General features: G+C 48.9%; 1 protein-coding gene across 1 annotated transcript in view; it reads left to right on the forward strand.

Moving 5' to 3' along the window:
* The first annotated feature begins 8432 nt into the window (after positions 1-8432).
* Positions 8433-16141, forward strand: part of Sec14l5 (SEC14 like lipid binding 5) — a 38157-nt gene continuing 30448 nt past the window's right edge. The window contains exons 1-2 of the mRNA XM_038328943.1: positions 8433-8609; positions 9148-9251. Coding sequence (XP_038184871.1) covers positions 9189-9251 — 63 coding nt within the window. The 5' untranslated portion in view covers positions 8433-8609; positions 9148-9188. The remainder of the gene's footprint in view (positions 8610-9147; positions 9252-16141) is intronic.

A 16141-nucleotide genomic window follows, 5' to 3' on the forward strand; every position in this document is an offset into this window, starting at 1 on the left:
CTGGGACCCGGTGCCAAGCGCCCATTGGCTGCTCTCGCAACCCTTCTTGGATCAGATTCAGGGGTTAATTCCAGCTCTGGGCCAAGGGCCCAGACTGATGAATCAATCCCAGCTCTGGACAGAGTTCCCTCCTCCCTGACCAGGATCCCCGCCCCATCCTTGCTTGCGGGGGCTCTGGTCATCAGGATCCTCATCAAAGGGCCCGACCATGCTGCGCATGGGAGGAGTTGCCAGCCGCTCCCTGCTAAGATTTTTCTTTCCATTTCCGAGATTTGAGCACGAGACTGCATGAATGCAAGCATCCTTCTGAGCTACATGCCCAGCCTTATAAAAAATTTACTTATAGTTTACTTATAGCTAGGCACAGTGGCTCATGCCTTTAATCCAGCCCTTGGGAGGCAGAAGCAGGTGAATCTCTGTGAGTTCAAGGCCACCTGGTCTACACAGTAAGTTCCAGGACAGCTAGAGCCACCTAGTAAGGCCCTGTCTCAAAAAACAAAAAACAGCCGGGCGGTGGTGGCGCACGCCTTTAATCCCAGCACTCGGGAGGCAGAGGCAGACGGATCTCTGTGAGTTCGAGGCCAGCCTGGTCTACAAGAGCTAGTTCCAGGACAGGCTCCAAAGCCACAGAGAAACTCTGTCTCGAAAAACCAAAAAAAAAAAAAAAAAAAAAAAACCACCAAAAACAAAATAATAAATAAATGTATTTATTTATGTTTTCAGATAGGGTCTTACTAAGTTGTCCAGCCTGGCTTTGAATTTATTCTGTAGTTCATATTGGCCTTGAACTTTTACCCTCCTGCTTCAACCTCTAGAGTAGCTGCCATTACAAGTGTATGCTACCAAGTCTAACTGGGGGCTTGACAATTTGGCCGTTTATTTTGCTTGTGTGGAAGTGTCAAAGGCTTCTTTCTGTTCATGTCAGCTTGGCCAGCTGTGTGTTGGGAGTTGTCATATTGAGCAGCTCTAGAGCCAGTTGGTGGGTGGGGCTGGGCAGCAGCCCTTCAGGCTGAGGACAGATGACTCTGGAGTCTGCTCTGTGGATACGGCACTCTGTGACCTAACAAGCCTGTGGAGAGACTGGCACAGGGAGGTGAGGCCCCGGCTACTCTGTCATAGGCTCCTGTCTGCCCTGAGCGAGTGACCCTGTGCAGAAATGGGATTCTCCTTCCTCTGGCTGCAGGTTCTCTCAGCTTCCCCTTCATCCACAAAAGTCATCTTTGGGACCCTTTCACCTGTGGCATTTATCTGAGCTCCAGATCCAAGGCCTCACCCCTCACCTACTCTTCCTCATTCCCAGCACTGCGGGAGACTCTGTGTGCTCCCAGGCCCCTCCTCCTTCTCCCTCCTCCTCCCCCCCTCCTCCATGCCCCTCCTTCCCCCTCACTGGTTCACTGGTCTATTCTAAGCCCAGCGCCAGAGGCTGAACAGACGAAGATCTGTGCTCTCACGCTCACCCTGAACAACCCGTCTAGTCTCCTTCTCACTCTCCTGGGAACACACTCATGCTACAGGGCCTTTGCACCTCCGTAGTCTCTGTCTGCTCCCCCAGCTCAGGTCTACCCTCACCCTGCTTTTTACTGCCCCTATCAAGTGCTCAGTGAAGTCTGCTGTGCTGCAGAACTGGCTCCTCCTCTTTCTCTGAACAAACAGTTGGTTCGTTTGCTTCCGGGCAACTACCATGCTCAGCCCCTGCCTGGCTGTCCCTCTGCCTGACTCTCTCTCACTGAATCAGTGTTGCATCTTTGCCCAGTAACTGGGGACAGGGAGAAGCAAGTCAGTGCCCAGACCCCTCCCCTTCCCAACTGATCTTGAGAGACAGGGAATCGGGTCTCTCTCACTTCCTGGAGAGCTCAGGGAATGACAAGGAGGGGCAGGGAAGTAGCAGGATCCTCTCCTCTACCAAGTCCTCTCAACAGGTTCCATGCTTCACTGTAGAATCATGGAGGCAGGTGGCCCCAGGGTAGGCAGAGTCTTGTTTCTGTGTTTTAGGGTGCAGTGACAGGTATCCAGGTTTCCCTTGGTCTTACCATAGCCACACTACTTAGGGCTCTATTTGTTGGCTCTCTTCCCTCAGGAGGCCTCTCTCTGCAGATGGCCTGGTGCCCCAGTGAGGCCAGAAACCATCTCCCTTCAGAGCCTGCAGAAAGATGGGTGGGCTGACACTCACCCCTAGCCCGGTGGGGCTTGTTTCAGCTTCCAGACCTCTATGATTGTGAGATGGGAATTTGTACTGGGTTTCAAGCCACACGTCTGTGCCTGTGTGTGACAGCAATCCAGGAACTAGCATGGAGGTTTGCTGTGGGGTAATCCTTCTGTTCACTGTGAAGAAGATGTGTTGCTCTCATTGTTAATAAAAAGCTGACTGGCCGATAGTTAGGCAGGATTTTCGGGACAGAGAGAATGCTGGGGAGAAGGGCGGAGTCTGCGGAGATACCATGAGACTCAGAGCAAACAGGATGGGAAGTATGTGCATGAGCCTTGGGGCAGCACATAGATTAATAGAAGTGGGACAATCAAAGTTGTAAGAGCTAGCTAAAACGAGCTATTGCCAATCATTTATAATTAATATTATTAGGTCTCTGCGTGGTTATTTGGGGAGCGGCTGGCCTGACAGCCTGCAGTGGCTCCTTCCCTAGCCTGCAGGGGTCCTATGCCTGGACCACTAAGACCTCTGGAGGCAAGCAGAGGAAAGGACCTTGGTGAAGGCAGGGAATAAGGACCAAGGAGGGCTTCCTTTCCGGGCCTTGATTCCCATCACAGATACCCTCTAAATACAATCATCCAAAGGGAAGGCAGTGACCACCCAGGACCCAATAGGCGACACCTCTCAGACGTCCAAATCACACCCTGTCTCTTCCCTTTTTGAGATGTATTCAAAACCCAAGAGCTAGGCATGATAATGCACACCTCTTGGAGGCTCAGGGGGCTGGGGCAGAGGAGTGTAAAGTGGAGACTAGCTTGGGCTACCTGCTAAGTCCTGATAAAGAACAACAGAAAACAAAGAGTTGTGGTTCACGCCTGAGACCCCAGCATACAAGAGGTTGACGCAGCAAGGTCATCGCAGGTTTGAGGCCAGCCTGGATGATCTAGTGAGTCAGCAGGTTGATTGGGCTGCATCCTGGGCTACAGAGTAAGACTCTGCCTCAAAAACCTCCAATCAACCACACAAGAAACAACCAAGAGATTCGGAGGGGGTGTGCCCAGGTTCAGAACCCACGAAGGCTCCTGGGGTGCCGTGGCCTGTCTGGCCGGCTGTTTGTCCGGATTATCTCCCCATCGCTAGCACGCTTCTTATCCACCTGTGAAAGCCACACTGTCAGCGCAGATGACTGAAATGTGCCCTGTCCACAGAGGAGCGTGACTCAATCACAGAAAGGAAGGAAGGGTGGGGACACTGCCACTGCCCAGCAGCCTGCAGAGAGAAGGCCCTAGGGTCTCTCCCTGACTCTGGATAAAACAAACAAACAAAATTCTTGACCAAAGCTGTGCTAGTTCACACTTATAATCTCAGCTCACAGGGGACTGAGTTGAGAGGATGATAAGATAGGAGCGTGATAAGTTCAAGGGCAGCCTTGGCTGTGTAGCAAGGCTGTCAAAAAAAAAAAAAAAAAAAAAAAAAAGCAAAAACAAAAACAAAAACAGACACAATCACTATAGTGATGGCTCAGCATTTAAGCTTTCTTGCTGCTCTTACAGAGGACCAGAGTTCAATTCCCAGCACCATGTTGGGTGGCTCACTACTGCCTCTAATTCCAGCTCCAGGGGATCCAATGTCTCTGGCTCTGCCAGCGTTAGTCCTCATGTTTACATATCATACATAGACACACACACACATACATACACACACACACACACACACACACACAGAGAGACAGAGAGAGAGAGACAGAGAGCAGAGAGAGAGACAGAGAGAGAGAGAGAATTTAAAATAAAAATAAAATTTAAAGTGAAATAAAATGAAATAGGAAGCAGTATGGCCACACATCTGTGAGCTGAGAGTCCGAATTCACTAGGGTGGATCTGTGAAAGCATCCACACTGCCTGCTGATCCACACAGCCCTGTGTGTCCCCTCACTCCAAGCTGAGGATCCTCACTGTTTAAAGTCTTCTCACCTTTCTGTGACCTTTGGCTTACAGGTGACTCTGGGTGGAGTCCAGAAGCCTTTATGGAAATGAAAAGATTTGGAACAGTCTGGGGATCGGAGTGGACAGAGACCGACAGTGCAGGCCCCTGGGTCGGACCCACAGTGCAGGCCCCTAGGTCAGCCCCTGGGTCAGCCCCTCTAGACCACGCTCCTGCCCATCAAGGCTGCAAAAGCACCAGGAACTCTGTGCGGCATTGTTAGAACCTGAGCAACTGTGCTCAGGAACCCTGACTGTGACCTGCGTGGCCCTAGACGGCCCCCAACAAGGAGGCCTTGGGCTGTGTGCTGAGAATTGGAGAAAGAACACAATTTTGCCAGGTGGTGGTGGCACACACCTTTTATCCCAGCACTCAGGGGGCAGAGGCAGGTGTGTCTCTGTGAGTTTGAGATCAGCCTGGTCTACAGAGCTAGTTCCAGGACAGCCAGGGCTACACAGAGAAACCCTGTCTCAAAACAAACAAACAAACAAACAAAACCCCACTAGCCAAATGAACAAACAAAACAACAACAACAAAAATACAATCTATATCCTAGATTCTAGGCCGTCAGGGGCAGATGAGAGAGCCTTCAGAAGCAGCAGCTGGACAGGCTGAAACAGAGACTGCCTCATGGGTGTAGGCTTTCTGGGAGGGGTGGTGTTGTGAAGCCCTCCCAGGACTGTCATGTTGGTTACACAGCCTTGTGAATGCACTGAGGTCTGCTGGACTGCACAGTAAGATGCTTACAACAGACCCGCTCATGCCATATGTATTTTATTTTACCGTGTGTATGTGTGTGCATGTGTGCATGAGGATGCAGATGCTTGTGTGTGCAATTGTATGTGGAAGCTAGGTATCTTCTTCCTTCCTTTCTTTTGTTTTGTTAGACAAGGGTGTTTTATGTCAACCTGACACAAGCTGGAGTCATCGAAGAGAAGGGAGCCTCAAATGAGAAAATGCCTCCCTGAGATCCGGCTGTGGGCGAGCCTGTAGAACATTTTCTTAGTTAGTGATTGATGGGGGAGGGCCCAGCCATTGTGAGTGGTGCTATCCCTATAAGCAGAGTGAGCCAGACAGTGACGGCCCATGCCTTTAATCCCAGCACTCGGGAGGCAGAGGTAGGTGGATCTCTATAAGTTCGAAGCCAGCTTGGAACCTGGTCTACAAGAACTAGTTCCAGGACAGCCAGGGCTGTTACACAGAGAAACCCTGACCAGAAAGAAAGAAAGGAAGGAAGAAAGGAAGAAAGAAAGAGAAAGAGAGAGAGGAGAGAGAGAAAGAAAAAGAAAGAAAGAGAGAAAGAAAAAGAAAGAAAGAGAGAGAGGAGAGAGAGAAAGAAAAAGAAAGAAAGAGAGAAAGAAAAAGAAAGAGAGAGAGGAGAGAGAAAGAAAAAGAAAGAAAGAGAGAGAGAAAGAAAAAGAAAGAAAGAAAGAAAGCAGGCTGAGTAAGCCATGATGAACAAGTAGTATCCCTCCATGTGCCTACCCTGTGTGAGTTCCTGTCCTGACAGTGATGGAAGTGTAAGCTAAATAAAACCTTTCCTCCTCAAGTTGCTTTTGGTCATGGTGTTTTATCACAGCAATAGAAACCCTAACAAAGACACAGGATTTCTCTGTGTATCACTGGCTGTCCTGGAATTCACTCTGTAGACCAGGCTGGCCTCAAACTCAGAGATCCACTTGTCTCTGCCTCCCAAGTACTAGCATTATACTGGCTAGATGTCTTCTTGAGAACTCTCCACCTTACATTTTTTTTTTTTTTTTTTTTTTTTTTGGTTTTTCGAGACAGGGTTTCTCTGTGGCTTTAGAGCCTGTCCTGGAACTAGCTCTTGTAGACCAGGCTGGTCTCGAACTCACAGAGATCCGCCTGCCTCTGCCTCCTGAGTGCTGGGATTAAAGGCGTTTGCCACCATCGCCCGGCACCCACCTTACATTTTGAGGTCGGGTTTCTCACTTGAATCCAAAGCTCACTAATTCTATTCCAGGGATCTCCATCTTCTGCACGCATACTGAGGTTGCAGGTGGGCTGCCACACCTGCCTGGAATTCACGTGTGGGCTGAGTCGTCCCCTCCCACTGCTCACATGTTCTTAACAAGCGCTGTTATCTACTGAGCCATCTCCCTATACTCGTTACTGATTTATTATTTATACCTATTATGACTTATTTTTGGTTTATTTACTTGTTCCTGGTTGTGTGAGTGTATGCCATATGTACGGGAACCTTGGAAGTCAGAAAAGGACATTGGGGACCCTTGTGCTGGAGTTAAAGGCAGGCGTGAGCCACCCAGTGTAGGTGCTCAGAATTGAACTTGGGTCCTCTTAACCACCGAGCCATCTCTCCAGCCCCTATTTATTTATTTTTTTGAGCCGGGGCCTCTTGCAGCCCACGCTGGTCTCAAAGCAGCGAGGATGACCTTGAACTTCTGGTCCTCTTGTTTTCATACCCGAGTGCTGATGTGACAGACGGGGTATATGTGCAGAGGGTGGAATTCAGAACTTCATGGGAGCCAGGCAAACACCACCAACTCTCCAGCTCCCCCGTGCTCTGCCTACACCACCTCCCTTGAGTTCCAAGCCGGTCCCTCACTACAGTACCTGTCTTGGGGATTAAGTGCATTCGTGTTTGAGATCTGGACGGGTTCGTACAAATGAAGTGGTAGAGATAATTAGCAGAACCGAGCTACGAAGAGGTTATGTGTGGGTGGTGGTGGTGATATTAATTCACGTTCATTGGTCTGGTCCACACATGCACCCCCTTTCCCCAGACTTCCCTGCACCCAACACGGTCACCCACTCTTTCTCCTAGTACAGTCACATCTCCCCTTAAGGTGTGGAGCAAAGGAGGTTGTGATTTAACTGTGGTGTTGGAAAACACCAGATGACAGTGTTACAGTCACTGTGCCTTGCTGATCCCCGGGCAAGAGAACAAGCCAGTCCAGCAAGGATAAGACAGCTGGTACTGAACCATACCCTGCGGCAAATTGGGTTATCTTTTGCTGCCACCTTGTGGTAACTCTGGAAATTTTGACTCCTATTTCTGTACTTTTTAACCCAGATAGCACTTAGCACAAAGCTATCTGCTAGGTCCTGGTAAGATCTTGCCGCTCCCTGGGCAGCCACGACAAAAGGATGGCAACGACACCGGGGCCATCTCTTTTGCTCTTGCAAGGTGAAACAGCAGGTTGGGAAACGGGAGGGCCGACGGGAGTGAGATTGGTCCCTGCGCACCCTGGGAAGACCGGCAGGGTTTGGATGCGGGTAAAATTAGAATAGGCGAATGCCTTCCTCCCAGAGTCACCCTGTGCACCCCTTTCCCGGTTATCTCCTTCTCGGCACTTTTCATCATGTCTAAATTATCAAATAATAAATATTACTCTAGTCTTAACATTTATTTTTGTTATTTTAAATTAAATTACGTATGTGTATGTGTAGGTATGTGCACGTGAGTGCAGGTGCCTACAGAGGTCAGAGGAGCTGGTTGTCCCCGGAGGTGGGCTTACAGGACGTTGTGAGCGCTTGACTTGGGTGTTGGGAATCGAACTCCGCTACTCTGGAGAAGCAGTAAATATTTTAACTGCTGAGCCATTTCTCCATCCTGCCGAATTTATTTAATATCCGAGGGCCTGACAGTGGGCGCTCTGCAAAGGTGTGAATGGTGAATAAACAATGCTTTAAACAATGCTTCCGGAAAGGTTGGTCTGGACCACTGCTGCACGGAAGCGACAAGGTGGAGGAGCTGAGCTCAAGGCCAGGTATCAGCCGGGGGTGGGGGTGGGGGTTGGGGGGTAGGGGGGTGGCGCACGTCTGTAATTCCAGTACTTGAGGCAGTCTAGCCGCGAGTTCGGGGATAGACAGGTCCGCCTCAGAACAAACCAAACAACAACAAAATGTTCATCCCTTTTGAAGGAGAGGTTACACAGAGCGAGGCTGCTCTGAACTGTACCTATGGGCAGGTTCAGGTGAAGGGGTGCAGGGCCTGGGGGCTGGGTCCTTATGGAGGAGGAGATTGGGTAGGGGCGGAATCTTTGTTGAGTCTGGACGACTTGGGGGACGCGTTCAATGTGGGCGTGGCTTTCTCCAATCGTGGCCAATTGGAAGCAAGGGCGGGGCTGAAGGCGTGACCAAGCGAGGGAAGGGTAAAAACGAGGGGCAAGGTATAAGACAGCGGGCAGAGTCTGGCCGGTGTGGTTGGGACCAGACCAATCAGGGAGCAAGATAAACCTCTAGGGGCGGGGCCAAGTCAAGCTAAATTCTCCCGCTGTCCGGGGTCCTGGAGCTCTCCAGGCGGGACACCAATCTGGTCCTTCTTTTGCGGTCCGGCCACCGCGTATGTAGGATTGAGCAAGAGGCTGGTGCCAGGCTGAGGCTGTTGAGCTCCAAGGCTCGGTGCTCCGGGCAAGGTGTCTGCTGGGACTCTGGCGAGCTCAGCTCCCTGGTTAAGCAGGTGCCAGAGCACAGTGCTGTGTCTCCAGCAGCTCCAAGGGTGAGCGGGCCTGCGCGTGCTTGCATAGAGTGTTTGAATAGCTTTGTGTGGGTGCGCACTGTATGCACCTGGGGAATGGTGTGCGTGTGTGTGTGTGTGTTTGTGTGTGTGTGTAGTTGCTACAGAGAGCAGAATGTCTGTGCAAAGTTCTGTGCTGCGTATACAAGGTCTGTTCTGTGTGGGCGTGGAGTGCAGGGGAAATATACAGAGGGGTGCATGTATCAGGGTATTACTCAGGAACATGAACCGGCAGGCACAAAAATACTGGGGGTGGCGGGTGGGCAATAGGGCAGGATATGCACGGCAAGCCATGGGGAGACTATGCGAGGGCAATCGTGGGAATGGAAGAATTGAAATGCATGTGCCTGTTTGAGTGGGTGGCTTTGAGGGTACCTATGAAGGGCTCTGGAAGAGTGGGGATGGGGAGATGGCAATGCTTGCTCTCAGAGGGGTGGTACCTGGCCGGGAGCCGCTGGCAATCATATCCGTTCTTCCTGTGACGGGAGCTGCCACCTCACTAGTTACGCTTTGTTCCCAGGCTCTGTGCTCACCCTGTCCTGGTGGCGTCTGAGTTTGAACATGGTGCAAAAATACCAGTCTCCTGTCCGAGTGTACAAGTATCCGTTTGAGCTGGTCATGGCGGTGAGTGACCCCTGGTTCTTGGTTCCTCTTGTGGCTGGAGGTCAGCTATGGTGGGAAGGAGAGGGGACATTTCAGACTATGGAATGGGAAAGAACTGCTGAACTATTCCGCTGCCCTGACTTCTTTGCCTGGCCACCCCCTTCCATCTGTCATGACTCTTGGAACACTGCCTAGCAGATAGAATACAAGATCTAGTGTGGTGGTATGTGCCTGTAATCCCAGCATTTGAGAGGCTGGAGCAGGATGATCGGAAATTCAAAGTCCTCCTGGGTTACATAGAAACAAAAATAGGGGATGGAGATGTAGCCTCCCAGTCTGAGGATGTAGACATGGTATGTCTGAGTGTCTTACAGGGAGGCAGTTGGGTGCCTCCTGGACCAGGTCTTTGCTCTCAGGCCAGAGCTGGGGCATGCCTTGGATTCCTTCTCTGGGTTTCATCACTCTGCCTCCTGGAGCTTCAGTCTCTCCTTGGAGAAATGGGGGCAGTGCTGCAGGCTTGTGGTGGAGAGTAACAGAAGTAACTGGTGTCCCGGAAGCCACATAATTGACACATAGTAGGTACCTGTGACATATGGCACTCCCTGTTATCACACAAGATTTAGAGCTGAAAGCAAAGCACAGTGGTGAATACTTGCCAAGCTAGTACACACACACACATGCACACACACACACACACACACACACACACACACACACACACACACACAGAGAGAGAGAGAGAGAGAGAGAGAGAGAGAGAGAGGACAAGGTTTTATAAATAATTATACTGAAATATCTTGCAAGTGTGTCCAAATTGTGACCCATGGGCTTCATGTGTCCCAGGACAGCTACGGATGTGGCCCAATATAGTAGTAGACTATAATCATTCATCATATGAATGAGTGTCAAAGTGACCAGTGTCTCCCCAGTCTGCTGCACCCCACCCCTACTGCTAACCCCAGCCTTTTTTGTAAGATCCCCTCTCAGCTGGTGAATATGTGCAGGTTTCCTGTTTGGTCCACCTCTGTGAGCCCACATGCTTAGGTTTTCCTAATCAGATAAATGATGAAGGCCCACAGGAGGTATCATTGCACATGACTGGTTCCCAGGGTGGGAGGTTGGCAATGTGGGTTACTTCCCTCCCAACCAACCCTCTGCTGCCCGGCTTTAAAGTGGGCATCCCTGGTTTTCCAAATCATGGTGATGGCCGTGGACTGAGTAAGCCGATATCTGGAAGCTCCTACAGCAGGCTCTGATGAAGAAGAAAGGTGCCTTGAATTCTGGCTCTTACTGTGACTTGTCCTCTTGTCCAGGCAGGCTGTAGGGCTGGTTCTCCTTCTTTGCCGTGGGACTGTGACTCCAGAGGGTGAGACTTGATCACTTTGGTCAGAAGCACTAGATCCACATTGTTTCAGGGCCCACTCTGCATAAGGTTGTCATGGTGATTGACTCGTGTGTGTGTGTGTGTGTGTGTGTGTGTGTGTGTCCATCCCAGCACAGAGCTCACTCCATACCAAGCAGCTGAAAAATACCAGATGAGAGGCTGTATCTCTTGTAGACCAGGCTGGCCTCGAACTTACAGAGATCCGACTGCCTCTCCTCCCAAATGCTGGGATTAAAGGCGTGCGCCACCACAGCCTGAGAGGCTGTATCTCAATTGGAGGCGTGCTCTTCCAGCATGAACAAAGCCCTGAGCTCGGTCCACAGCATGAGCTCAGTCAAAATTTCATATGGTGGTGCTCAACTATAATCCCAGCACAGAGGTTTAGAGGCAGGAGGCTAGATTATCCTCATCTTGTCATGAGTTTGAGGCTAGCCTGAGCTATTTGAAGATGCCATGGAAAGGAGAAAAGTCTGCTTAGATGACCCATTGGGTAAAGGTGCCTACCTTCAGACCCGAGGACCAGAGTTCCGTCCCTGGCACCCAAATGCTGAAGAAGAGAACGGACTCCCACAAGCTGTTCTCTGAACTCCACACGCACAGCCTCCCAAATTTAAAAACATTTTTTTTTTGGTTTTTTGAGACAGGGTTTGTCTGTGTAGCTTTGAAGCCTGTCCTGGAACTCTTTCTGTAGACCAGGCTGACCTCAAACTCAGAGATTCGCCTGTCTCTGTCTCTGAGTGCTAGGATTAAAGGCACATGTCACCACCGCCTGGCGGTAAATGTAATTTAAGCATTTCAAGAAGCCTCTGAGGGGTAACGGTGGTGACTCTAAGTCCTCTACTGCTCCTGGCGACTCATTCTTTGTAAACTTCAGAACCCACTCACTCACTGAGTCGAAGAGAGAGCCTGTCCTCACCTTCTGGGGTTGTTTTGAAACCAGGGCATTCAGCCATGAAACCAAGACACCTGTCTGTAGGGTGGAAATGATCTACCGTGTGGGCCTAATAAATGTAAACCCAGTTTATCATGCCTAGGTTATAAAAAAGTTCACAATCTGATGTGGTTGGTTCATGCCTACCCTAGCAGTAGGTGAGAGAATGGTAGAGACAAGAGGCTCAGGAGACCATTGTGAGCTGCAAGGTAGCCCGAGCCACGTGTAACACTATCTCAAGCCTCCTCCGCCCCTGATTAAAAAATAGGGAAGGTTTTCAAATAGTATATTTCTAGCACTTGGGAGTCTGAGGCAGAATGATCTCTGTGAGTTTGAAGTCAGCCTGGTCTACACAGAGAGTAACAGGACAGCCAGGGCTGCACAGAGACTCTGTCTCTAAAACCAAAGCAAACAAACAAATAAACAGCAAATTGCATTGAGTCATTTTCAAAGAGTTCTCTAGAAGGTGGTCACCACCACAGCCTCTCTTCTTCCGTCCTGTTCTTGTCTGTATCCAGATTTGCAGCTTCTCCACAGACAAAGACACTTTGCTAACGTTGACAAAACACTATTGTCCCTCAAATAGCTACATAACCAAGCGGAACTTGTGGCTCTGGAGGCACAAAGGGGTTTTTCTGCCCTTAATGCCCCTCTTTGTTCCTCAGCTGATACTCGCTCTCAGTGTGGGTTCCAGGTTGGACCACTGTGGGGGGGTGAACTCAGCTGCCTCCAGGCATCTGAGGAGCTGCTGGCCCGTTGGTGTCTGTTTAACAGAAGTATGTGGGTCACTGAATCAGTCCTTCATGCTTCAAAAGCCCACCAGCAGAAACTGAAAAACAATTGATTTTCTGACTGATTTCTAAAACATTTTAAAGATTCATTTATATATTTATCCTTATTTATGTGTATGTATGCCTGTATGAATTTACGTGCATCTTATGTGTGTAGGCGCCCACTGAGGCCAGAGCATGTCTGGAGTCACGGGTTACTGTGAGCCACCTGATGTGGGTACTGGTAACTGAACTCTGGTCCTCTGGAAGAGCAGTGAGTGCTTTTAGCTACTGAGCCATCTCTCCAGAAAGATTTCTAAAACATTTTATTACACTATTTTAGAAAGAGAGAGATACTAAGGATCGGAATTTATGTGGAAGTCAGAGGACAGTTTGGGTTTTTTGTTTGCTTGTTTTTGTTTTGCCTTTTTTTTAAAAACCATGTGAGTTTTGGGAATTAAACTCAGGTCTTTAGTCTTACCACGGATCCCTTTACCCACTGAGCCATCTCCCTGATCTAATTGATTGAGTTTATTTTAAGATAGGATCTCACTCAGGCTGGAGCTCAGGCTAATCTGGAACTCACAGCAACACTCCTGTTTCTGCCTCCTAAGTGTGGAGACTGTTTTAAAAGATTTGAGCCAGGGAGATGACTCAGTGGGCAAAAGGGCTTGCTGTGTAACTATGAGGACCTGAGTTAGGACTCCCCCGCTGCACTCATATAAAAGCTGGGCGCAATAGTGTGCACCCCTAACCCTCAGGATGGGGGTACAGAAACAGGCAGATCTCCAAAACTCACTGCTCGGTCAGCCTAATAGAGACACATGGAGCTCCAGGCTAAGTGAACAATTCTGCCTCAAAATTAAATGGGGAGAAATGGAGGAAGACACTGGCATCAACTGATGTTCACACACACACACACACATGCATACACACACACATGCATACACGCACACATGCACACACGCACAAAGAGAGAGTTTAGATATTTTAAGCTGGGCATGGTGGCTCATGCATTTGACCAGCTAAGGCAGGAAGATTGCAGATTCAAGTCCAGCTTTGGCTATATAGTGAAACCTTTAAAAGCAAAAGAAAAAGAGAAAAAAGAAGGGACTGGTGTTGTTTATGTATTTGTGTGTTATATGTACATACAGTGTGGATATATACATGTACATGCATGTGTATGAGAAGGCCAGAGGTCGCTGTCAGGTACCATGTTTCCTTAATCATTCTCCACCTTTATTTTATTAAAAACCCTTTTCAATACTTTTTTGGCGGAACATTGGGGGACAGGGTCTTACTATGTAGACTTGACTTGGCCCAGAACTTGCTAGGTAAGCCACGGAGATCTGCCTGCCTCTGCCTCACAAGTGCTGTGATTAAAATTGCATCATCCAGCAATGACTTATAGAAGATTATTGTATTTTAAATCATGTGTATGCATGTGTGTCCATGGGTAAGCAGGCACACATGTGTGTAGGTGTCGGTGGAGTCCAGAGACATCAACCTCCCCGGAGCTGGAGTTAAGGTGGTTGTAAGCTTCCTGACATCGGTGCTGGGAACAGTGCTGGGGTCCTCCTAGAAGAGCAGTACATGGTTTTTAACTGCTGAACACCTCCCTAGCCCCTTAAAGTTTTTATTTTATGACTAGGCAATTTACACATTGAATAATACTATAATAGAATGATCTGATTTTTTGTTTTGTTTTTTTGAGACAGGGTTTCTCTGTGTAGCTTTGGAGCCTGTCCTGGAACTCTTTCTGTAGACCAGGCTGGCCTAGAACTCACAGAGATCCGCCTGCCTCTGCCTCCCAAGTGCTGGGATTAAAGGTGTGAGCCACCACTGTCCGGCTTCTGATATAGTTTTAAACAGAAGGAAAAAGGGAAGTTTTGAGGCAGCCTAGCTCCTGCTTCGTGTGCACAGGCCGAGAGAGACAGAGCAAGGCACCCACCTTCATTTGGGATAGGCTTTCTCTGAACCTGAAGCTCCCTGTTTTTAAATGTGGGGCTGGAGATGAAACTTAAGGCTTCATGCTTGGTACCCACACTCTAGGTAGCTACAGCTTGTTGCTTTAGACATTCTCATTTGAGATATCTTTAACAAGACACAACTTTCTCTGAACGAGATTTTGGCTTTATGAGCTGCATTGAAGTTTCTTGACCCAGTCCTAGGAAATAAACATCAGACTCCAGGGTGAGAGACTTTTCCCCCTTCCTGTGTGTGAGGATGTAGTGTTAGAATCCCACTGCCAAGCCCCCTTGCAGATACCGATGGGCACCCTCCTGGGATATGTCTATAATCTCACTTGGGAAGTGCACCTACACAAAGGGCACACACTCTCTCCCCTCCCTGATCCTGCCTGGGAAGCAGAGAGCCTGGTTGCCGGCTTGCTCTGAACACAGAAGCTCCCTCCTCTGCTGAGACTCCACCATGCTGCATGTCTCTGGAGCTGCAGCCTGAACTCTACAGAGTGTCCACCGTACTGTTGCTACTTCGGCTGTTCACAGAGTTTGTAACCCTTGTAGTAAATTCCTTATTCTTCAGGAATCTGTCTGTGTCCTTTTGAGCCCCCGCCCCCATACAAACCTAACACTATGTTCCTTTAACTTTTGGCTCATTTTGTCCTGTGTTAGTAACACCCAGCACACAGCAGAACTGGGACCAAAAATTAGAGAGCCTCACTCCATAGAGTAAGCTTACATCGTGACACTTGGTAAAACCATGATCAAACCCTTGGCCCTAAGGATTAAAAAATGAGCTTGTCCTTTCTTGTGTGGGCCATTGTCCCAGGTTGTCTTGGGTTCCAAATCCCCTTTGATTCTTCAAATGTAAGGAGGAAAGAGAGTGTGAAGTGGAATTTTGTAAGCAGTAGATTTCCCACAGGTTGTAGAGACGTCATTCCATCCCCCTGCAATTTAGTGTTAAAATATTTAAACCCTTGGCCGTGCTGTATTGATACACAGCGTGTAATTGAGCAAATGGATCATTAATAAGGAGCCGGATACTCTTGCAGCAAGGCCAAAAGCAGTTCCAGTGGACTGGTTGCTGTGGACATCCTTTTAATAAAGCAGCTGGGGCCTTATTTAAGTGAGATTAAATGAGTTCCCTGGGGCATCATTTGATCTGGTTGCTAACTGATGAAGGGAAGCAATTCTGCCTTGCTGGTGAACCCTGATTTGGGCAATCCCTATCAACTGCCCAGCAGAGTCTCCTGATGTCAGAGGCCTGCAGGACATGAGGAGGTCCTTGGCCATCATTCCGTTCTGCATGCATTAGCTCCCAAAGGCACTAGATCACTGATTGTCGACTTGTTTAGTTGTTTTTTTTTTTAAAGATTTATTTATTTATTATCTATACAGCATTCTGTCTGCATGGATGTCTGCAGGTCAGAAGAGGGCACCAGATCTCATCACAGATGGTTGTGAGCCACCATGTGGTTGCCGGGAATTGAACTCAGGACCTTTGGAAGAGCAGCCAGTGTTCTTAACCTCTGAGCCATCTCTCCAGCCCCCTTGTTTAGTTGTTTTTAAGGGTCTTTTTTTATTTAAGAACTTTCTGGAAGGTGATACCATGTCTGTCCGGTGGTCAAGTTTTTTTTTTTTCTTTTTTTTTGCGCATATGGTATGGTGTCTGTCTGTGCACATGTGTCCATTATTCTCCACCTTGGCAGGTCTCTCACTTAATTTAGAGCTAGTAAGCACCAGCGATTCTCTTTGCTCTGTTGGGATTCTAGCTCAGATTCTCATGCCTGCACTTTCTTACCCACTGAGCCATCTCCCCAGTTCCTGACTATTTAGCTTTATTTTTTGTTTGTTCGAGGCAGGGT

The sequence above is a fragment of the Arvicola amphibius genome, chromosome 4 (genome assembly GCF_903992535.2).
Source record: "Arvicola amphibius chromosome 4, mArvAmp1.2, whole genome shotgun sequence".
NCBI lineage: Eukaryota > Metazoa > Chordata > Mammalia > Rodentia > Cricetidae > Arvicola > Arvicola amphibius.